This window comes from Amborella trichopoda, chromosome 6, assembly GCF_054954075.1.
Source record: "Amborella trichopoda isolate Santa Cruz 75 chromosome 6, AtrichopodaSantaCruz75HAP2 v2.0, whole genome shotgun sequence".
NCBI classification, from domain to species: Eukaryota; Viridiplantae; Streptophyta; class Magnoliopsida; order Amborellales; family Amborellaceae; genus Amborella; species Amborella trichopoda.
The window spans coordinates 42356635-42381718 of record NC_142341.1 but is presented as its reverse complement, the minus strand read 5'-3'; the positions used below and the strand labels follow the sequence as shown (position 1 = coordinate 42381718).

At 37.9% G+C, this 25084-nt stretch overlaps 1 protein-coding gene across 3 annotated transcripts in view; it reads right to left on the bottom strand.

Moving 5' to 3' along the window:
• The window catches only part of LOC18429945 (NADH dehydrogenase [ubiquinone] 1 beta subcomplex subunit 2-like), a 91581-nt gene that overhangs the window by 60962 nt on the left and 5535 nt on the right, over window positions 1–25084 (bottom strand). For 2 of the 3 annotated variants that reach the window (XM_088870929.1, XM_088870928.1), the window contains exon 2: window positions 16989–17075. In XM_088870929.1, coding sequence (XP_088727055.1) covers window positions 16989–17075 — 87 coding nt within the window. Of the gene's footprint in view, window positions 1–16988; window positions 17076–22538; window positions 22638–22726; window positions 22775–25084 lie in introns of those variants that run through there. The other variant, XM_088870930.1, reaches the window with a different exon arrangement.

The following is a 25084-nucleotide window of genomic DNA, read 5'->3' as shown; positions in this document are numbered from 1 at the left end:
TTTACACTGGCAGTATAAAATCCCAAATATAAATAGGAGTAAGTGGCCCAAATATTTTAGACGAGCTCTTGATTACAAATAAGAAATTTTAAAATAAAAAGGCACCCGTCTCTCTCTCTCTCTCTCTCTCTCTCTCTCTCTCTCTCAATTCCAAAAACCAAGGTTCAAAAAATTGGTGATTCAATCTGGAATAAGATGCTCCAGATCGAGAATCGCCGAGGATGTTTCAGATTAGGCATAAAAACGAGATTCGTTCGAGTCCGATGAAAAAATCGCCGATTCTCTAGCTTTTGGAGGCGAGGCTCATCGAATCCTTGCATGAACAGTGAAAAAATCATGTGATTCATTTTTTGTTGTATTATTGAACCATGGCAAGCTTTGTAAAGTATTATTGCTAACAATAATGCATCAAAATGTGATAAAACAATGGATTGAATTCACGGTTATGAAAGAAAAGTCCGAGTTCTAAAAAATTTTGCCATTTGATGAATTAGAAGCAATTTAGAGAGTTTTTTGGATCAAAATCAGAAGGTTTTTAAAGTTCAAAGTGTTATTGAAATGATTATAGTCGTATTTTTTCTGATTCAATAATTATTTTGCTCGATTTTTGAAAAAATCGAGCTCCAAAAATATTTCTGACTACGATCCCACCAAAGAATGATTTCTATTGAAATTGGCCACCATATTGTGTGATATCTGAGGATTTTTGAGGCTCATGATGTTGCTAAAGGTCATTGTGTAAGTTATTTTTGTTATTAACAAAATTTTGTTCATCAATTTATGAAGAAATCATGACTGATTCATGAAGAACCCTAATATTCATATAATTTCATCCATTTGATTAATTTTAAACGAAATAACTAGTTTTTGCGATCGAAATCAAATGGGTTTTGAAGTTTAAAATGTTATTAAACACATGTTTGGGTCAATTTTTAAAGAAATCAAGCTTTGGCAACATTTTATGAAATTTTTAATCCACTGAAGTGTTGATTTTAACACAAATTAGGCACCATTTTAGATAATATTGGAGGGTTTTGAAGTTATTTACTTTATTAACAAAGTTCTATTAATCAATTTTTGTAGAAATATCGACTGATTCATGCGCACTGGAAGAGCCCAAAATTTCGAATCGAAAATTTTGATCAATATAAGTCGATTCAAATCAAATTGAAGTATTTATTATGATCATCATTATTTCAATGCGTATATTTACCAGTATCATTATTTATCGTTTGGTATTTTTTTTATATGAATTTCCTTGTTGAAAATGCTGTGTAAAAATAGATAGCCTTGTTGAAAATGCTCTATGTACGAATTTTCTAGAATCTAAATACATAATTAAATTTCCTTGATACATCAAATTCATGTATGTTCTTATTTCTCTCAATATACAAATATTTTTGTTTTCTATTTTCTTGTAATTATAATCATAATTAAATTTTCTCAATGCATCAAATGTATGTATGTTTTTATTTCTCTAGTATAAAAATAAATATTTTTTTTTTTCATTTCCTTGTTATTATAATCAAATGGTCCAATTATATGTAATGAATGTATTTTATCATGCATCAAATATATTTTTATCCTGCAATAAAAATTTGTATTTTTTAATTTCATCATCAATTTTTTTTATGCACTAAAATGTATCCTCTTGAATCTAGATACATAATTAAATTTTGATTGATAATTCAAATGATTGTATGTTCTTGTTTCGTATAAGAATATATATATATATATATATATATTTTTATTTTTCTTCTAATTATAATCTATAATCCAATTGTATGTTTTATTGTAGTCCATGTATAATGATATACTTCATCTATGATAATTCTATGCTTCGTTTGTGTGATGTAAATTTAACAATCAACAATAGTTTGTATAATGATAGAATATCTCAAAATTCGCATATTGATGAAAAAAAATAAAAGTTTATTTGAAATACCCCCATTTCTTATTGGAATCCTAAAAAACATTTATAATGAATTTTAATAATTTTTTTGAATTTGTATAAAGCTGAATCCGGCCAATTCGGTCAATTCCCGATCTGAATCGCCAATTCACCGAATCAGATGGGTTTTTTGGGTACCGATCTGTGTTTTAAACCACCGCCTAACACATCACCCGTTCTTTCTCTCTAGAGCAAATAGCTCGTCTCCTTTCACTTTTCTTCTTCTTCTCGCCAAGTCACCCCACTTTCCTCTCTCTAACTACATTGGACTCCTTAGTTGCTCCAATCTAAATTTGGCACATCATGGTAAAGACATGAAAATAATTTTTCAAATAATTAAGGCATTATTTTCATCTCTCTTGGTAACAATAGAAAAAAATAATAATAATTAAAAATGTCAAGAACAAGGCACATATGAAGTTAGGAAGTTTTAAAGGGGAAATAAACAATAAGATTGTCTATTGATGTAAGAAAAGGCTATCAATAAAAAAAAAGGCGATATGATTTAAATGAAATGATTTCCATAAAATGTTTGAGACCTGTATATACAAGAATTTCATCATTCTCAACTAAGAGAAACCCCATATCCTTGCATGAATTTCAGAGACCCCATAACCTTACATCAGTTTCGTAACAAGAGACCCCATACATCTAGTTAACATCAATTTCAGCGACCCCATCCATCTAATTAACATCAATTTCAGAGACCCCATACATCTAATTAAATATAAAGTCCGTCAACCAACAGTAGGCTGCACAGTAAGAATTCAACATTTAAATATCAAGTACAAATTAACTAAAATCCTAGCGGTTAATGAGATGATCTTTTACATGCATGTTATGAAATAAATTCCTAGTGATAAACAACATAGTACATTCAAAAACAAAAACCATTAGTTAGGCTGTATTCTGGTCAACAGAAATAATGAATCAGCTTAATCAGACCTTCAGTAAAGGGATACTCTCTTGAGAATCACTATGATAATAATTCATGTGAGCAGCATGAAGAGCCATCACACATCCTGACTATCCACTCCATTAATCAGAATAACAACAACATTATGTACTAGTGCCATAAGAAATACAATAGATGCACCAGATCCAAAACAAACGAATAGATATTTTTGGTAATGTGATGCGAACAACAAAAAGTAATAACATGGAATTGCAGGAGTTTATCCATGTCCCTCAAGATGCCAATGATTCTAGGTTCCCGAGGTGTTCAGAACACATAAAACTTACAAGCACATGGTTATGCAGATTCGAACAGCACAACCATCATACTCTAAATTGCATCTGCAACAACAGCCAATTGATTTAAAATACTGTGCCCATATAAAAAACTAAAAAACCATGGGAACTTCATATAAGGTCAGAATCAAATAATTTTGCCTTCCCCAACTAAAAGATTTGAAGTTTTGAACAACTAGCTCACCAACCAATCCCTTGAAGCCTCATATGTAAGTAGTTCACCAAATTCTACCATTGCACTCCCTATAAAATCCGACTAGAGGAAGAGTCAATGAACAGAAAGTAGTCCATTAATTGTAAAAACAAACCATGCTCTTGCCCTCACATCCCACTCAAAATCAAATGCGGAAGGAACAAAAGAACAAGAAGGAAACAAGGGCATGTTTGTTGTCCATGCCTATAATGAGAAAAACAATTCTTACTATATCAAAAAGTTTTCTCTTACATTAAACATTTTGCTAACAAAAAAGAACACAGCAGAATCAAAAAAAGAAAATAGCACTAGAATTCTAGAAATGCACCACAACAGTAGCATAAAATAAGAGAAATACAGTGATTCAAGAAACTAAATAGTTCACATGATTCAAGAAAATAAACAAACTCAATAAAAAAAGCAAACCAATTCCTTTGGCAAATCAATCTTATTGATACAGTTCACATGATCATGATTCACATATAAGGTGGTTTTATCTAATTCCAAACTCCTTTGATAGCATCCATTCAAATATTTTCATCAAAAGCACTAGAATTTTAGAACTAGATCGCTCAAGCCAAGAACACAGAGTAGATCCTCAGAAATAAATTAAATCATCAGTAAAATAGTCACAATATCAACTTAGGACTATGGGAAACATTTCTCAGTGACAGCTATCCAATGGCTAGCTCCAAAACATTCCGTGTAAACATTATTTTAGCACTAAAAGCATATCAAAACAATCATATCAGAAGAAACCACAGCAGATAGAATCGATATATAGAAATAAATGACAGTCAATTCTCTATAATAAAAAAGACGAGCAAATTTCTATATATCAGTCAATTCTTTATAATAAAAAAGACAACCAAATTTGATCAAGGGTCAAGAACTATGCTCAGTAAACAAACATATGCTGCAACAACCATTGAAGGCAGTAATTTCTAAAACCCCAAAAATAAGCATTCAAACAACAGAGAGACAGATTCATTTCCCCATGAACAAGCAAGAACCCACAAATTTGCAGAACCACCACAAAACATCCAATTAAAGTAACTTCAAGAAAGAGAGAGAGGAAGATGGTTCATTCCTCTATGAACAGAAACCCAAATCCACATAATTAACACAGTTGAAACCACAACATCCAATTACAGTAACTCCATGGAACCACAGCAAGAAAAGAAAAAATGGTTGAAGAAAAAAGGTTTCTTTCTCTAAAATCAAGCACTCTTGAGATAGAGAAATGGTTCTAAATAAAAGGAAAACGTACCCAATCACCATGGGATCTCAAAAGCATGGGATTGAACAAGGAATTAGGCTTACCTGAGATTTAGGATTTTTGTGGGGAATGAAGATCCCTAACAGCAATAATAAATAAATAAAAACAAAAACAAATAAATGTGATAGATATCCTAGATTTTTGCAGATTTTACAGGTTCTTCTGAGGTCCCTTTGTTAAGCCATCAAAATATACGGATTTGAGCAAGAAAATTAAAGATAAATTTAGGGTTTCTGTAGGGGATTCGAAGTGCTTCAACAAAAGTACAAAATCAGAAAAAATAATAGAGGAGAGAGAAAGCTACATTTTGGTGGATCTGTTTTTCTGCTCCCAAGAACCCTAGAAAAACTGATAACAATAAATAAAATTAGGAAAAAGATTAGGCTTACCTATTTGGAGTGACTGAACTTCAACAGCGAGACAGAGGAGCACACGTAGAAAAGCAACGGTGGTTTGGCGCAGAACAATGGCGCAGAGAGTGATGAGGGAGAGAGATGGCCCAGATGGGATTCGATAGAGAGAGATGGGTTTACAGTCTTAGATCTCGAGTCACAAAGACGTAAAGAAAACAGGGAGAGAAACCCTAATATTGAGAGAGAGATAAGGGTTATGGGTTCTCAAATACAACGGTGGGGATTAGTGTTATTAAAAGTACGGTAGTGATAAGGTTTTAAAAATTATAAAAGTATTATATATATTTTAAATATAAATTAATAAATAAATGTGTGTGTATATATATATATATATATATATATATATATATATATATATATATATATATATATTATTGAAAAATTCAGGTTGGATCCTGATCAAATCCACCCCAACCCGGATCCGTTCCGAATTACTATTTGGATTCGAATTTCAGATCTGGATCCGAATTTCACATCCAAATCTTGGATCCACACCTAGATCCGAATAGGATCCAAAATTCGGGTTTCGTATCGGATATGGTAAATTCTCAGCCCTATCCAACTAGACTAAGAAGGTTTGCAAAAATTTTCCTTCATGATTTCTAATAACAGGTATCACGGCTTCACTAGGGTCACTTCTGAGTAGCAACCAACACAGAGGTTCATTTAAGATTGTCATGTTCATCAACAAAGTAGCTGTTCATAAATCACGCACAATATTGAAAATAATCCTGATGTGGCTCCATCCAAATTCATCCAAAAAAGGAATGTAGCATGCTGAAAAATAGGCACAGAGATACTGAAGCATTTCAATTGAGTAACTTAGTAGTAATGACTGAAAAATACCAACTTAAACTCCATTTCTAAACAAAAAAGACAAGCAACAATAAGAGAGATATAGAGAGCGAGATGGAGAAACATAAAATGAAAATGGTACACAAGCCACAACCCAATCCATTCAGCTTAATGAGGATACCATGTAAGCATGAGGAGCAGCCATTTCAAGATTGAAGGAGTTTACAGGAGATGAGGAAGACTTCGCATGATTGGTAACTAAGCCATACAGTGCTGTAAGACACTGGCTTGCTTCGCATAGGCTACAGCTTTTTGCTCTATGCCAAAACCGCTATTATGAACCATTTTGAAAACTGCAGCAAAAGCTCTACAAGTTGAAACCCGTTTTGTAAATTTTCTCAAGTAATAGGGCTCAATAAACCACTTCTAAAGCCCTGAACACCAAACCTGAATTTTGTTGCACGAAGTCGGCTTGTATCACCTCTAGGGTCCCACCATAACTCTCCAGTACAACCCATCAACCTCAAATCCGAACCTTTCCCATACTATCCTTGTTGAAACTAACCCACTATCCATTGGGGTCCCCCTTCAACCCAACACACAGCTCCCAACAATGACCCCATGGCAATGCACCCAACACAACCACCAAAATCCAACCACCATACCCCAACCACACAAGCCACGACTCCCCACAGCCACACTAGCAATCCAGCCCCCATGGACCAGCCTCACATCTCCACCTTAGACTCCACTCAAACACAACCCACCAGCATTTGATGTGGCCTCCTGCACATGCAACCTCAAGCCCTCGAGTTCCTTCCCATTATGCAATTGATCACCCCCATAACTCTCCCAATCCCCCTGCCCCCCCCTACCCCCCCCCCCCCCCCCCCTGCCCCTTTGTTGTGAACTCTAAGTTTATATTTAATTTCCTCTTATATTTTAAGTTCCTAAGGATTATTTGTCTTTTTCATTACTCAAGGGCAATTTTGTATTTTGGACTTTATTATTAACATAAAAGGATATATAAGTGGGGCGTGGGGGTCTGGTGGACAATAATGTGACCCTATTTCCCTTTCTTCCTCACATGACTCTCTCTCTTTCTAGATCCTAATCTTTCTTGTACTCTTTCATCTCTTACATATTAGTTTGTTGTATGTTAACTTGGTATCAGAGCCGGAAGCTTCAAGATACTTGGTCAATGCGCCGAATATGTGGAATCATCACAAATCCCCGCATACGAGCGATGCACCAAGAGCCACAAAACGCATTACGTGGCTGCATAATGCGTTATGCGGCTGCATTTGATGACAATTGAAAATTTGATATCCTAACTTGTTTACTTCTACTATTGTGTTAGAGCTTCAATATGAGTCTCTGAACTCTCAAAACATTGTAGAAACTCCTTTTTACCTAGTATGATGGAAGTATTGTTCCTTTTGCTATTGTGCATTATGATGTGTGGGATCCTTCTCTTGTTATTTCTATTCTTAGTTATTGGTAATTTTGTTTCTTTTGTGGATGGTTACTCTCGGTGTACGTGGATCATTCTTTGGAATACCAAAGATGAAGTTCTTGAAATCTTCAGGCTTTTCATAAAATAATCCACACTCAGTTTGATACTAAAACTAAGTTACTTAAATCTAATCAAGGTGGAGAATACTACAAAAAAGTTATTATCCAATCTTGAAGAGCATGGCATAGAACATCAGAATTCTTGCTCACATACCCCACAACAAATGGGGTAGTTGAAAGAAAGAACAGACATCTTGAAAATTAGTCGCACTCTTCTCGAGTAAGAATGCCAATGTTCCCAATAATTACTGATCAAAACTATAGCTATTGCATCGTATCTCATCAATGAGGATCTCTTCTCCTGTTCTAGACTACAGATCTCCCTATAAACTTCTTTGTCATGATCATCCACATTTTAGTGTTTCTACTAAGGTCTTTGGTTGTGTTATCTTCGTTCATGTTCTTGGTCCGAATCGTTGAAAGTTGGACCCCAAGTCCATGATATTTTTCTTGGTCATCCGCCCTATCAAAAGGTTACAGATGCTATGATCCTGTGTCGAGGAACAAATTTGTCTCAATGGATGCAACCTCCTTTGAGTCAACTCTTTTTTCTCCGACCTCTCTTCATGTGGAGCATAGTGTGGAAGAGAGACCTACTGTTCCCCTTCGCGTTCCAATGTTTTCTGATTATGGAGGATAGTGATGGACAGTTTTATGATGTTGAAGTTGGAAAAAAGGAAATAAAAGTCTAAATGTGAAGGAAACGTTTGTAGACTGAGAAAGGCCATCTATGGTCTAAAGCAGTCCCCTGGGGCTTGGTTTAAAAGGCTAAAGGTCCTGTTGAAAGAATTGGATGTCCTTAAAGTCATGCTGAAATACCTTATTCATCAAACATACCAAGACTAGAACCACGGTGCTAATTATATATGTGGATGACATTGTTGTAATAGGTAATTGTCATAAGGAAATTCAACAACTACCGAGTGTTCTGGCGAGATAATTTGAAATCAAAAGATTTAGGCCAGCTAAAAGTTTCTTTCTTGCAATAGAAGTGGCCACGTCAAAAAGAGGAATCTCCATCTCTCAAAGAAAGTACATATTGGAACTCCTTAAGGAAACATGAAAGCTTGGTGCTAAACTAGCTCATACACTTATAGAACAAAATCACAAGCTTGATGACCAGAGGGGTGAAGCTCTCAAGGATATGGGTACATTTGAAAGATTAGTTGCTCAACTTATATACATTTCATTTACACAGCCAGATAATGTATATGATGTGAGCATGATTAGTCATGTTATGCATTCTCCAGGAACTATCCAACTTGAGGTTGTTGTCAGAGCTCTCAGGTATCTAAAATCATCATCAGGGTTGTTGTTTGCTAATGATGGGAACTTACGAGTTGAGGCCTACACAGATGCAGGCTGGGTTGGTTCTATTATGGATCAAAGATCATCATCAAGATAGTGTACTTTGTTGAAGGGAACCTTGGAGAGAAAAGCAGCCATTTGTAGCAAGATCAAGGTTAGAAGCTGAGTATAGATTTGTGGTTCATGGTGGATGTGTATTACTCCAGTTAAAAATCCTTTTATGAGAACTTGGCTTTTTTGTGAAAGTGCATTTGATTACAAGGCAGCAATCAGTATAGCTCATAATACAGTTCAGCATGATAAAACTAAGCATATAGAAATAAATTGGCATTTTATTGGACAAAGGGTTGCTTCCAATAAAGCAAAAGTCAACTAGAAGGAACTCATATCAAGGATATTGGGAAACCTTGACTGCAAATGATTTTAAGCAAGTTGAGCATGACAGATAATAAGCACCAGCTTGAGGACAAGTGCTATCAATAACTAAGTTCATATTACTTTTTTCTCGTATTTATGTCTCTAAGGACTAATGTGTTTTTCCCCTTACTTAACAGCAGTTTTGGACTTTAAACTTTTTATTATTAACAAAAAAGCAAGGTTTGAAAATTCGGTGATCCGGATTGAGAATCATCGATGGCGATCTGGTTCCTTTTATATATCGGGTACCAGCAAGGTTATATAGCAAGCACGCCCATCGACTACAGTAAAAGCCATGCCATGCGCCTATCTAGCGCATGCTAGCTTATACCAGGTTAGCTAGCTTCTTGCTGACATTAATTACAATGTTATGTTTCTCGCTTAGCAATCTTTCCATCTCTGTCAATCTCTCATTGAGAGTCCAGTAGTCAATCAGACTTAAATTTGTTCCCCCTAGGACCGGTCTGATCTGGCCAGTTCCGTCAGAAATCGGCCGAATCAGTCGGTTCTGATCCAAACTGTCTTAAATGAGGAACATTTATGAATTCTTTTTTTTCATTGCAACTTTTGAAATTTTGTTTGAAAGCGAGGGGCAAGAGCCCGCATATTTAATCTCAAAAAGAAGCTACCTTTACGTGGGCCCCACCTCATTGTTGTGCAACTCCTTGCAGCCCAACCATTTAACTAGCACGTGCACTGAAGGTTTGAGTGTGGCCTTTTATGAAGGCCATGCATGCACCAATTTTTTGATATGAGACTGAATAAGGCGTATGTGGGTGACTAAATGGGGCACGGGTAATTAAATACGGGTGATTAAATGGGGGTCTACGGGTAATTAAATAGGAGGGGTAGAAGAATAAATTGAGGTAAATATACAGGTGATTAAAACATGATTAAAAATTCATTGTTTGAGCCATAAGAAAACTGTGTTTTATTTATTTATTTATTTATATTCAAATTACATAATGATTTATTTTACGTTATAGTTGTACATAAGGTTTTTTAAATTCGCTGATATTATAAGACAGTTTAAATTTATTCTTATTTGTATAGTAAAATAATTATAAAATATAAAGTAATAATTCCAATTTTTAGTATATAATATTATAGTTGGTTAGGTTGTGATAATTTCGGATGACTAGAGAGAATTAACATATGTTTGATGTGATACTAACTTCACTTTATAAAGGGTATTTTTTTTAATCTTATAATATGGAAGTGTTTTTAGTATTTTTTTAATCATGTTTAATGCAATATCATGATATTATATTATAATTAATTATTATACAGACATCTAGACAGGGAAACGCCTTAATATTCAGTTTTTGTGGAAAATAACAAAAATACATAATATAACAACCCCAAACTTTTTCCGAAACTCAAAAAAGACTATTTTTTGAAGCCAAAACCGGCCGATTCTCCAATCCGGATCGCCAATCCACTTATCCAACACGGTTTTTGAAGTGATCTATCTGGGTCACCAATTGGTTTTTTAAAACCTTGCATAAAAAAGGATATAGGTGGGGCGAGGGGGTCTTGTGGACAGTGTTGTGACCCTACTCTCCTTTCTTCCTCCTGATATGACTCTCTCTCTGTCTCTCATTCATCTTTATCTCTCTAACTTTCTCTCTTTCTAAATCTTAATCTCTCATACTCTTTCATTTCTTACATATTAATTTGATGTATTTTAACTAGTCCCCCCTCCCATCTAGAAAGCGCCATTAGGAGACAACCTTCGTACTCTCAACTTGAAGCCTCCATGTCTCTTCCCCTAACACCTCAGGAGTTGTGCATCACCTAAAGCAGCCGAGACACATGGCACCTTTATGCAGGAAAATCAAGGATCATCACTTGAGACAAGTTTGCCCTCCCCCAATCTTTAGTCCCCTTGGAGACACAAGTGAAGACTTCTTCCTACGTGGATACCGAATAATTGGCTGCACTCAACGCACTAATATTCCCTTATAGTAGTCCAGGTGCTCCAATAGGCTTCGTGTAGAGGTGCAACAAGCATCCTCGGTATTTTAAGCCCCCGAGCATCCATTACTATGCATTTCCACAACTTGCTCCATGTAATGAACCTCATACAACAACTACCCCTAAACCTCCTTCTGAACTGCAACCCCCTTGACTCTCTCAATCTTCTCTTTTAGTCCCTTTTTCTCTCAAACCACCCCCACAATGTCACCTCCTCTCCGCTAGATCCCATCCTCTCACACCTCCACTACCAACCTCGCAACCCCCTCCCTATCATGAACTCCCCTAGATCCCATCCTCTTATACCTCTGCCACCAACCCCTCAACCCCGTCCTTATCACGTAATGGCACCACCTCTACTGTTCCACACCCTCTCCTTCTCTCCCCTTCTTCCAAAGCCACCCCTCCATGTACCCTGCTCCAACCACAACCCCCCCACCCCCCCAACAAAAAAGAAAAAAAGGAACCGAAAAAACCAATTACAATCCCACCTTCCTTTCTTTTTTTTTATTTTAGGTAATTTAGTGGGGAAGACAGGCCCCTACCCGTGTTTTAATAGATTAGGGAGTTACATTTTGAAGGTGTTATTTGGGGGTGTCAACGGTAAGAATGGATACCACGATGTGGTAACTAGGTGTGGGGATGCTACCACCACGACCCCTCTAATTTTCTCAAAAACTCTCTTCCCCATTCTTATGAGTACAACCTCTTTGCAACCCCCTAACTCCCAAACGATTGGACCTCTAAACCTAGGCCTTGCACCCTCGACAATTCTGCTAGCTGAGCTTAGGGTGCACAACTTCCACCTCATCAAGGGCATGCTACCACCTTTCATAACCTTCCTTTAGAGCATTCCATCTATCCCCACTCCCAAGAAGGGGAAAAAAGGAAAATAAAAGAAAAACCGCTCCCATCATCTCACCCATTCCTCTGCTCCCCCTTCTACCTGTGCTCTTTTCACCACACATGCTTTTGACACTCCCAACCTGGCCTAAACCATTCGCCACACTGCCAATTCATTTGCCAATGGAGCCACATGCAAGCGGCCAACCTTGAAGAGAGAAGCATCATACTTCCCCCAATGAATCCTAAAGACATCAAATTGGATGAGATCAAGCACAACGATCGGGGGAACCCGACACTAAGGAAACTTCATCAAGTGGGCTTCATGTATGAAAGTTGTGCAGCAACCTCAAAGACATCATCAAAAAAAATGCTGCAGACAAGGGTAAGAACAGGTAGAAAGGCACAACAGAGCGGGACAACTCATATGGCTGCTTGCCAGTGATTTAAAAAGTGGACCGCCCAGCCCTTGGGCGGTCGCCTAGGCAATCCAGAACGCTTGGGCGTATCGCCCAGACCAAGGCGGACAAAAAAGGCAAAAATCCCTAGGTTCCTGCCTAGGCGCCCGGGAACCCGCCTAGGTGGACACCCGGCACCCAGCCTTGGCGGCCGTTCAGGGCCTATGCCCCTCCCAGAGGCGGAAAGAACCACTCAGAGGCATTTTGTGTTATTTTTTTTTAATTCTAAAGGGACCAAATTGTGGGTTTTAGGTTAATTTGAAACCTAAAACCCATTAGAGCTTATTTTAGAGAGAGAAAAAAACCAAAAACTAGTTTTTGGTGATTTCCATAAGAACGAAAGGTTTCTCAAAGTTATGAGAAATTGATCAAAACATCACCTATTGATATTAGATTTAATTTTGGATGTTTTATAAATCTATTAGAGGGTTTTTTAAAAGATTTTGAGTCCTTAGAAACATCTTAAAGGTGGAAGTTTTGAGATCGAGCAATCAAAGTTAGTGGTTTTTTTTTATTGCTTGTATAAGTTGTATTATTTTGATATGTCTTTTTCGGGATCTAATCGAAATAGTGATCCGGGTTTGAAATATGGCTACAACCCAAATCCTTTGGATAAAAATTGCATAAGATGCAAGTCTTGTGAAAAGGACACAAAAAGGGGCATAAACCGATTCAAGAAATATCTTGCCAGTATCAAGGGGGATGTTGCCCTATGTAAAAAAGCTCATGGTGCTATTAAAGAGGAAATAAACAATTTTCTGAGTCTTGTAAAAATGAAAAAAGATGAGAGACATGCCTCCATAATAGAGATTAGGTCTGGGGTTCAAGTTAGTTATGATGATGACAGTGATGAGGACAGGGAGGGATGTCAAGAGGTAAAAAAATCCATTATTAGGGGGAAGGGAAAGGGAGTTGTAATTGCTTTTGGGAGTTCGGAGCCTAAGAAGCCTCGGGTTAGAAAGCCCTATGGATTGTTTTTTGCCCCGCCTGACCTTGAGGTTGCAAGAGAGCAAACCATCATTGAAAATAGAAGGAAGAGAGCAAGAGAGAGCTACTTTTTATGTTGCTACATGGTTTTATGTGGCGAGCATTCCTTTCAATACCGCTCGCCTAAGCAGCTTCCACGCCTTAGTAGAGGCATTTGGTCAATGTAGGCCTGTGATGAAACCCCTAACCCCATATGAGCTTTCAGAGCCTCTTTTGAAAAAGCGGTGAGTGTCAAGAAGGATGATGTTGAAGTTCAAAAAGATGCATGGGCTCAGTATGGAGTTTCTATTATACTGATGCTTGAAGTGATAGGAAGAGAAGAAGTCGGATGTATTTGCTGGTGAATTGTCCTTTAAGGATTGTTTTTTTTTAAGTCTATTGATGCCTCTGATAATAGCCATGATGCCCATTACATATTCCAAGTTATAGAGAAGGGAATCAAGGAGGTTGGGGAGCAGCTTGTTATACAGGTTTGTCACAGACAATGCTGCTCCGAATGTTGTTGCTGCTAATTTGTTGCACATAGCATACCCTAGAATCTTTTAGACCTCGCGCAATAAACACGGCAAAGTCAGATACAAATTTCATTTATAGCCACACTCTCACCCTCAACATGATGCGTAGATTTACAAAGAAGAAAGAGATTGTAAGGCCTAGGGTCACAAGATTTGCGACCTGGTAATTATGCCTGCATAGCATACATTCGAGGGGAGTCCAGTTGAGCCAGATGTTTACCTCGGATGACTGGAGAGCATGCAAGTGGTCCAAGGATCACGTTGGGAAGAATGTGAGAGATATTATCCTTTCTAAGGCTTTTTGGCGAGGGGTGAAAGGCGATCTTAAGGTATTTTTTCCTCTTGTCAAAGTCCTTCACATGATTGATAGTGACAAGGCTTTTATGGGCTACATATATGAGGCTATGGAGAGATGCAAGAGAGAGAGAGCCCAAAATTTAGATGATGATGAGAGCCACTATAAGCCAGTTTGGGAGATTATTGATGAGAAGTGGGATAGGTAGCTACATCGGCCATTGCATGCAGCTGCTTATTATTTGAACCCAACTTTTTTTTATGTTGATAAGGATATACACACAAATGACACAACTATGACTGGATTTAATAAGTGTGTAGATGTGCTAGTCCCTTATCCAAATATCTAGGATATTATATGTGCTGATGAGCTGATAAATTACAAGTGCGCATCAAAGTCTTTTGGGAGTCCAATGGCGATGAGGCAAAGGACCAAAATTGATTCAGGTAATAATATTCTTAAATTCATCAAGTTCAAGTAATCAGGTTTCATTTCTATAATTCTATTATTTATCTATGATCTTATTCTATATCTTTGCATCCAATTGGTGGAGCAAACATGGGTGTAGTGCTCCAAATTTACAAAAGTTGGCCATTCGGATCTTAAACCTAACTACTACCTCGTCCGGTTGTGAGTGGAATTGGAGTACTTTTGAAGAGGTAATTTGTATTAGTAATTTAGAATTAAAGTAATTATTAGTTTTGTAGTATTATTATTATATATTTAATTATTTATATTAATTAGTTTCATTTCATTTTGTTAGATTCATACAACGAAAGGAACAAGCTTGAATCAAAGAGGCTCAATGACCTAGTTTATGTCAAGTATAATCGATTCTTGAAAGACAGGTTTGCTAAGAGAGATAAGAAAGACCCCCTCAGATAAAAAACTATGGACAATGCTATGGAGTGGTTGGTTGATGATGATCAGGTCGAGGGATATGAAGGATTGGCATGGGACATGGCCATGGATGCCTCAGGGACATCAGCCGACCTCCTAGGGCCACTAGATCTTCTTCACAGAGGACAAGGGTGAAGGACGAGGAAGAAGCAGAGGCAGATTTAGATTCAAAAGAGACAGAGGAGGATGACCATTATGTAAAGGAGGGAGATGATGACGATGATGATGGCATCGACTCTGATGTATATGATGCAAATGCAACTGATCCTACTTTTTTTCATGATGAATGATAAATAATGATTGAAGATTCTTTTGAGTCTTCAAGTATTTCTTTCATTTTTTTTTTCCTCCTCTTGGCTGTGTATTGTGGATAGTGGATTTGTGATTCCACTGGTTTGGTATTTAGTAACTTTGGTAATTTGGTTCGTAAATTTTACTTTTTAAGTTTTAACTAACGTGTGGAATATGGATTGTGGAGTGTGGACTATCAATCAGACTATGGAATATGGATAATTCACAATTGAATATGGACTTGTGGTTATGGTCTTATGGAGTGTGTGCTCTTATGTGTTGTGTACTATACTTTTAAATTGTGATGTGCCCTAAAACCCTAATTCTTATGTTTTATACAGTTATACTTATAATGTTAGAGACTATGGAGACATTTTTCTTACTACTGGGTCGCTCAGGTTCTGGGTGCCCACCTAACACTTTTTGAAACACTGCTACTCGCTCTACCTCAATTTATCCTCCTCAAAGGGTGCCCAGGCACTCCTGAAGACACCCAGCCTACCCACAAACACCTGCAAAAAAAAAAATTTGGGATAGAATATTCACGACTTTGGCCACCAGGATAAGCCATCCGTGCTTATTCGTAGCAATACTTCATAGATATATAGGCAATTATTGAATTAAACTTCCCCATCCAACCCTTCAAAAGGTTAGGTAAGTTTAGGGCAGATGCCCCTACTAATCGGCTGTCCTGGAGGCCCATGGAGCCTAAGAAAGTATCTGCCTTATCTGGGACACCTAAACCCACGACCCAGTCTCCTCCCATATCTAAGTGGCAAATCAGACCTTTGAGGAACCTCTACTAGTCAAAAGGGACATTGTAACGTTACTCACCAAACTTTGTACTCGAGCACTCCTGGTTTGGGACTACAGATGGCTGACCTACCCTTAGCGAGTTTGTCCCTAGATAAAGTCTCTTGATTGGAGAGACCTTTTTCCCAATAGTAAGTTCGCCAAGTTATCATCAGCCTGGTCTAGGAGAAAGCTCCACATCCAGAAAGCTTATGAAATGCTCCTTTTCTGCGAATTCTAAGGTTGATTCTCCAATGGATACTTTCAGGCCTCTAAAGGACTGAGGCAAGGTTGCCCCTTTCCTTTTCACCATTGTGGTAAGGGTACTAAGTCCTTCTTATCTCCCGGCTATCTCAGCATGGCTTATTAAGGGGGTTCAAATCCTCTAGACTTGGCCCAAAAATGACCCATTTGTTCCATGCGAACAACACTCGAATTTTCTGCAACTCAACCCCCAATCAAGTCGACTCTTTGGCCTTTACTATGGTGCTTTTAAAAATTCCATTAGGCATGAAGGTCAATATGGAAAAGACAAAAATCATGGGAATAGAGGTAGATCAGCAAAACCTTCACAACCTTGCATGCAAACTGAGTTGTGGGATAGAACCCATACACTCAAAATGCCTTACGCTCCCTGTTTATATATAGGAAAGCCAAAGAAGCACCTAAGGGATCCAATAGTGGAGAAATTCCAAAGAAGACACGTTACTTGGAAAGGCAGATACCTAGCCTGGGAGGTAGAACTCACCTTTTAAAAGCCACAATTTCTAGCATCTCCATCTTCCGCATGTCCCTCTTCCATATGCCTGCTAGTATGTCCACCAAACTCAAAAGCCTGATGAACAAATCTTTTGGTTAGGAGCGGAAGAACCCAAGAAAATCCATCTTGTAGCCTAGAACAAGGTATGCACACTGTAAAAGGACAGGTCTAGGGATCCAGAAGCTAAGAGTGCAATTTAGCACTCAGGAAAATGGTGGCGGATATTTGTGCCCAACAAGACCACCTATGGAAGTTACAAGGTTCAAAACAACAGATTCGGGTACCTAGGCAGTTTGGGTGCCTAGCCGCCTAAGCGTTCAGGGGCCCGCCCAACGACAGGTAGCCCTGACTAAATAAACAAAAAACATCCCCTCCACCCCAGACATAAAAAATAGGGGTGTTCTTAGGGCTGATTTATAGCCTTAGGGAGTTTTTAGGGCAATTTTAAAGCCCCAAACTCCTCGTGATCATGAAATAAATAAAAACATAATAGTACAACAATACAATACTACAATGAGTTACTACTAACTTGTAAGTTGTAAGGCATTAAAATGCTTGAAATCCCAAATGTCATTGTAAGAACAAGGAAACTAGAAGTCAATACTAGAAACGCATCAATGGATGTCGGTGAGAAGTCCATACTAGAAAAGAATACGATATATGCTCAATTCCATCGTCCAAATGAGAAAAAAAATCAATAAATCACCAAAAAAATCAGTCTTTTAACTACAAACATGTAAATATATCGTAAAAGAAAAAAAAGTAAAAGAAAAAACACATGATTCATAACATAATGTGTTGTAACAAAATCAAATCGGTGTCAGTGCAAACCTCGTCTATTGGGTCACCAAAATTTCTCAAAATCAACTATTAGAAGCTCCAAATCCACTCACGAACTATTGTCTTTGTTTTGAGAAGAAATCGGAAAAATATAAAAGTTATCGATCTTTCGATAAATCACAAAATAGTGGTTTTTGAAGGCTTTTTCTCACCCTAAATGCCACGGATTGTATAATGGGCGTTTAGAATACCCCCTAAAACCCTTTTCCCCCTTTTTTCGGGGGAAACATTACATATTTTACCCTCACCCGAAGGTGTTTTTCTGCCGCCCGAAAATTGTCACAGAGTGGTGCCTAGGCGGCGCCCAGAAGCAAAATGCCTTATGCTGCCAACCAAACTGCACCTATTCGTTTTGAAAAAAATTCCGCCTATGTGGCTGGGCGGCCAAAATTTCTAACATTAGGAAGTTAATTATGGACCAAAAATATGCCTAGACAACTCAATAACAGTCCCCAAAGACCATCCCTCTGCCCGGGTTTAGAGTTAAATTCTAGGAGGGACTGTACTTTTGGAAGGACGTCTGGATCAGTGATCTAGCTTTGGGGGATAGATAGCTGAACTTCGTAAGGATCGCATCCTCCCAAGATCTGACTCTTTCCCATTCTTTCAAAATCATAGGGAAATATTCAGTGTTGAATCCAACCTTCAGAAAGCCATTCAGCAATAACAAGGCATAGGATCTGGCCCAAACGCCCAAAGTCCTGCACCTCTTTTACACACCCAAGGAGTGGACAGCTTCATCTGGGCCCTGGCAAGTTCAGGGTTCAAAATATCATCTTTCTACAAAGCAATGAACCCAACCCAACCCATCCAGTCCAGAATCTATTTAGTGTGGTCACTCCCTACCCAAAAATTCGGTCATTCAACCGGTTGGTGCTATCCAATAGAGCTGTCACCACTGATCAACTCTAAAGGAGATGTTTTCCAACTCACAAATGGATACACTACGTGTAAAGAGGCAGAGGTATCAAACAATCACTTTTTCTATACTGCATGATAGCCTCCCAACTGTGGACAGATATTTTACAGAACTTTGATCGGGAACTGGCCATGAGACAATCTGGTCCATTTGGAGAGAAATGGATGCATCTTTTGAGGGACAGAATCAAGCCTCCGGGCACTAAGAGGACGCATCAAATCCACTTTCTGGGCTAAAAATCACAAAGGTCCCCATAGCTTCTCCATGAAGGACTTCCTAACAAATTGGAGGAACATCCTATCCGTCAGACCATCTCCCATGCATAGATTGAGCCTGTGGAGACCACTGGATCAGGGTTCCAACAAACTCAATGTCAATGGTGCTGTAACCCCAGATCACTCAGCTTCGAACCCATCCGTAGAGGCACCACGGTCACACCCTCTTCTCACACTCCAGGCACTTGAAGGTCTGGAAAAGGTTAGCTAAACTGAGGACAGTGCCTCTCCCCTCGTAGTCAAGGGAAACTCCAAGAATGTCATTCTCCGGGCTTCCAAAAAAGCAAAATGCCCATAAAGATTACTTCACCTTTTTTACCACATATTTTACATTTGCAGGCAGCTGCAGCCACCTTCATGCATGATTGGTGGGAGGCCAACCATGTAGCTGGCGCCCTGGCCATCGAAGGAGCAGCTGGGAGGACTGATGAAGGAGACTGACATGTACTCCCACTGGCTTTTGTTAGTGGGACTGTATAGGCATCATTTTGTATATGACCAACATAACCTACCAAATCTTATTTTGAGGGAATGCAGACACCCACATTTTGTATGTCTAAGGAGGAACCAAAATGTGGCATGCCCAACTCTACCATATGTAGTACTTCTGTTAATACAAGTTAATATTTCTCCAAAAAAGAATGTCAGGGATATGTAATTGTCCCCGAAACACTGTAGCAAAAGTAATGAATGTAGCAAGAAAGGACAACCAACATGATATCGATCTCTCCCCATTCCAGCTTGTACCAACCCAGACCTACAACAAACTAGGAAGATAGTCAATCATAACCCAATAATTTTTAAATAACCATAACCATACTTGTGCCAGCAGCCAACTAAACTTTCATAGAACCAACAAATGATCCAGGTTGTTCCTTCTTGTGCTAAATAAACATTTCCAGGATAATCATACCCATGTTATACATGGTCAACTGGATAAGTGTCCTTGTAAACATAAGAAATGAAAACCCAAGTCTGCATCTTCCTTCAAACAAATCAGGTAGGAAAAGTAGGATAGGCCCCCACATGTTTTATGGCATACAAGACATCAATTGAGAACACTCCAACAATATCCAAGTTGTACGCCACCTTATCTGGTCCATGACCTGTCTTATGAACATTTTTTATCAACCTCTGTAACTCAATTAGCATGTTTATCCTATGTTCAGTAGATTTCTTCAAAGGTCTCACCTTGAACACCTTGAGGACTCAAAGAAAAACAGTTACCAAAAAGTCTTTATCACTATGCAGCCCAGCCCTTCCAAGAACTGGACATCAACATCCTCCCCAACACCATTTATCTATCCAAACCTTCTCATATTTGCAACGAGAATCCTCATACTTAAAATAGCTATTCAGACCTCCAAGGCTTCAGAATTCTCTTTGTTCTTTCCATCTCTCATCAAAACATCAGGAGCATATTTACTAAAACCTCAGGCTGTAGTTCCTCCCTCTTCATCCTCAACCATCAAATTCATTTAGAAGGTAGTGGTTTGCGGCCTTGCCCATCAACAAGACATCAACAGTACCTTATTGGCATCCCTCCGCTGATCTACATAGATCATAATATTGCAGTTATATTCATTTCCCAAGGCCATATGAATCATAAATAGTAATGTATAGTAAACATTTGTATTGGTAATGAGGACTTTAGAAAAGTCATATGCCTGGCATTGAGAACACTGTTTTTACAAACAGAATTTCTCAGCCAAAATACTTGACTTCTTCTAAAACTGCATACTAAAAGATCATAGTAGTCGGAAACACTCAAGATTCTGAATCATTTTAAGAATCGGAATCACGACTGGCTAGAAGATTCTTGTTTTCGGAATCAACATATGTAGAAGGGGAATTACGGTAAACGAGATTCCTACTTTATTGGAATTGAGATTCGACCCAAATGGAATCAAGATCTTTACATATATGAAATCGAGATTCTGAACTCTCCGGAATTGAGTTTCTGACCTATCTGGAATCGATTCATAAGGAATCAAGATTCCTTCATACATGGAATCGAGATTCCAACATCCTTGGAATCAAGTTTCTGATGCATTTGGAATCGACATCTCTCTCTCTCTCTCTCTCTCTCTCTCTCTCTCTCTCTCACAGAATAAGGCAAAGGAAGATAAAACCACGGAAGCCCTTCAAATTAGGTTCTCGAAATAATCTACGAGTGAGAAAGTGTTTTTGAGATAACAAGATCAAGAATGAAACACCATAGAAGCCCACAAATGATTGGATTCTAGGTTTAGAGAAAAAAAGATAGTGAACCGAGATTCGAAAAGTTGGAATCAAGATTCCATAAATGTTGGGATCGAGATCGGCAAAAGTTCAAAACGAGATCCCTAAACTATGGAATCAAGACTTCCTGAATTCAAGGAAAAATGTTCCGTGAAAATTCCTTGTCAGAATCACAGAATTAGGATTCCGAAGCAAAATCGTGACCTGGGCGAAGAGATTACAGTAACTATGTGAAAGATCGCACGAAATGGGCAGTCAAGGATGAATTGATGGGAGGATCTCAACCTATCCTCAACCGAATTGACTATGTCCTCAACTCTACCAACATCTACGCTCAAGCTTCTTGCCAAAAAATCATTTCAAGATACTAACCATAACATTCAGTGCCCAAATTTCCTAAAACAAGCTGCCCACACCTTCTGCCTTTCCCAATTAACAAAAAAAAATTTCAACAACATATTGCAAGTTCTGGGAATCAAATCTACCTTTCCCAAAAAGTACCTGCCAAAGACCAACCTCTACAAACTCTATAACTGAGATGTTTATCAAAACATATACACTGATACGAGCAAAAGCAAGACGATATGAGGAAAAAAAAATTAAGATTTTCCCAAAAAACCTTTGCAAGAACAAATGCGAAAGGGAGCATATGTTGAAGCAGTAGAAAAGTATACTATTATTTGTTTGAAATCAAAATGCTACCCCAATTGGATACACCTGAAACTAAGCTCCAAGCAGCAAGGGGATCCCCAAGGGCCATCAAAGAGGTCACTAACCACCCATATGCAAGGAGCCCAGGGCAGTGTGGTCATCTAGCCTCAATTCTAAAGCTTTCAAAATTTAGATGAGGGACATTCTTTGAGCCAGAGAAGCGTATGAGGCATAATGATGGACTTCCAGATTCCAACCCAAGGCAAACTCAAGGCAAGGAAAATCATTTGCAAGACAATTAACTCCTGGAAGGACCTTATCCAGGAATATTGAACACAGATAAGAATTATAGAGACATCAGGCATGTTTCGCATAAAATGACCCACCACACAACTGATAAACCACTAGTTTTTTCCATTCCAGAAATTGGCATCGCAATCTTGAAAGAATGAATTCTTGAGACTTGTCTAGGGGACCATGAGCCAACTTTTTTTCTGAACAACTTATCTCAAATTTGTTCTTCTGAGATGATGCAAGTTACCTTGGGTTTCGTCATAATGTTTTCTAGATAACCAAAAAGATATAGACATACAGATTACCAGCACCATAGCAACCAAGAGCCACACATCAGCTGGAGTTCAGTTTTACCTCATGTTCATGCTCATGCCCATTTGCATGATCTTCATGGCCCTCCCATGGATGGTGCAAACCCTTAAAAAAAGAGGAATGTAAAACAACTGAAAGTCATGGAAAGTATATGTCTATCAACTTCCAAAGACTTCAGGTACACAAAAGTTTACCAAAAGTACAGCACCATCTTGCTTAGCTCTCTGTACATAATCCAAAACCTAAAAAATGATTTAAGCGTGAAAAGGTTATCTCTTTTGCGACAAGATTATTTGCACGGGCAGGAGCACATCCTATAATTAATCCCTCGGGTGAAACACTATCTAGGAGTATTTTTAGGATCTCATATTTTGAGGATGTAACCTCCTCAACCTGGAGACCAACCTTAAAATTAAAAGTTAAAAATAAAAGGGAATCACAAACAATGTATATATTCACGAAAGAAATGACATCTCCACCACTTCAAAAAGAAAGAAATAATATATCTGTGTTGGAAAAGAGAAATGCCAATTTTTGGAATAGTATGGTCAGACCGAAGTGTTTAATATATTCATGTAAGAAATAACGTCTCCACCATTTCAAAAAGAAAGAAATAACATTTCCAAGTTGGAAAAAAGAACATCCAATCTTTGGAATGGTATAATCAGAGCTAAGTGTTTAGGAAACCAAAATCTCTTTTTTTGCAGAAAGTACTTATCTGGTGATTCTAAAGTTAATCCCAGAATTTCCGATCAAGAAAATACTCCTAGGTAGGTCTTTGTCAAAGAGAGCTGTATAGTGCGCTCCAGTTGGAGTATTATGTCATAGTTGCTGGGATCTTCCAACCTAGGTGGCAAACCTACTCCAGAATCTCGTCCCAGCACTCTGGGCAAGGGATCTTGATTTCTAAATTTTGGGATCTTAATCCCACTGATAGAGATGTTGATTCCCAACTCAGGGACCAAGATAATGACCAAATTGATGGTTCTCTTTATTTATAACCAGCTTCTAATACAACTATACTTTTAATATAGTTGCATTGCTTGTTGGCCCTAAATAAAGAGATCCCTACTTTAAAAGGAATATATAGTCCTAGACTATATGTACTCTTTAAGGTTGGAAGCAAATCCCTAAAAGGTTGAAATCGTGAACCCAAAAGCTCAAGATCAAGAACCCTAAATGGTTGGGATCAAGATCACTAACATTTTGGGAATGTCGATCCATATTAAGCATTGTAAGAACAACACTTCCAACCATAGGGATCGTCTAGCATTTCACGATCTCCCGCTCATCCCAATCTCCATATCTTGTTTCCAATCCCAACAACTGTGGAGCATGCTATATGGACTCATCTTTATTAACCATTACCAATATGATTCAAAGACATGGAAAACTTCAAGTAGCCCAAGCTGGTTCTTATGACACAAAAAAGGTGATAAGGAACATATGATAAACTTGATCAAACAAAATTCAGTTACATCTAAGTATAATTAAAATTTAAAACTAGCCTCGTAGTTTAAGTAGAAAGAAAGGTTCATTGAAAATCCTATCTTCAATTGTTGGTCATGTGATATCTAGAGATGTAACAGCCATTTGAGTCTAATTACCATGTTTTGTAATCATGACACACTCTATGGCCTGCACCTCCTGTAATCTAAAAAATGGAAGGTAAGCTTGAAATATGAATAATGCTCCCATAAGCGCAAACAAAAGGAGACAAAAAAAAGTACTTTCTCAATCTCAAAACACAAAACACTATGAAAAGTTATCCAGAGATAAATAGAGGTCAGGAGGTGTGGGTTTCTTTTGTTTTCAGGTTCAAATGACTGTAGAGAGAGTGTGTATAGTCAGAAGAGAGAAGGGGTTTCATTATTCCCCTCCCATGGCATACCAATACTTTAAAGTTTGTACCCCTGGGAGAAAGATGGTCACTTATTTTTTGAAGTAATATGCTCAACGAAAAAGGTTTACTTCTTTCGAGCTAAAAACCCCATCGAATCAAATTAGAAAAGGCCCCTCTTTCACCATATGGTACCATGTCCAACTTGTTATCATGATCCTTAAATTAGAGTCCAAATAGAACAGACAAGTACTAATTAAATTTTGCTTTGAGTATTCCTTACTCAACAATTCATATAAGAAATTTTAGTAACTTGCATTTTTTCTAATTGGCAATAAAATCTCTGAATATGCCAGTTTCTTTGTTCCAACAGAACATGCAACAAATTTGCCTATTTCTTGTTACTTGTATTTCTAGTTCTTATTAGTTGCAATAAGAACCTCCTTGTCCATAGCTATACCAACATAACTGGATTCCAGAAATGTTAGGAAGACATTAATGCAAAGATTAGAGAATACATGGAGGAGAGCTCTAAAAAGCTAAAATAAAAGCCTCAAAAACCATTACATGGTTAAATAAGGCACGCTCATTGAAAGCTGAAATAAATTTCTGAATAAAAAAGGGACAAAGACGCATGGGTCACAAGGATAATAGTGTTGTATGTACGAATGGTTTACAACAAGACCCCATAAAGGCTCCCATGTAAAGGAGG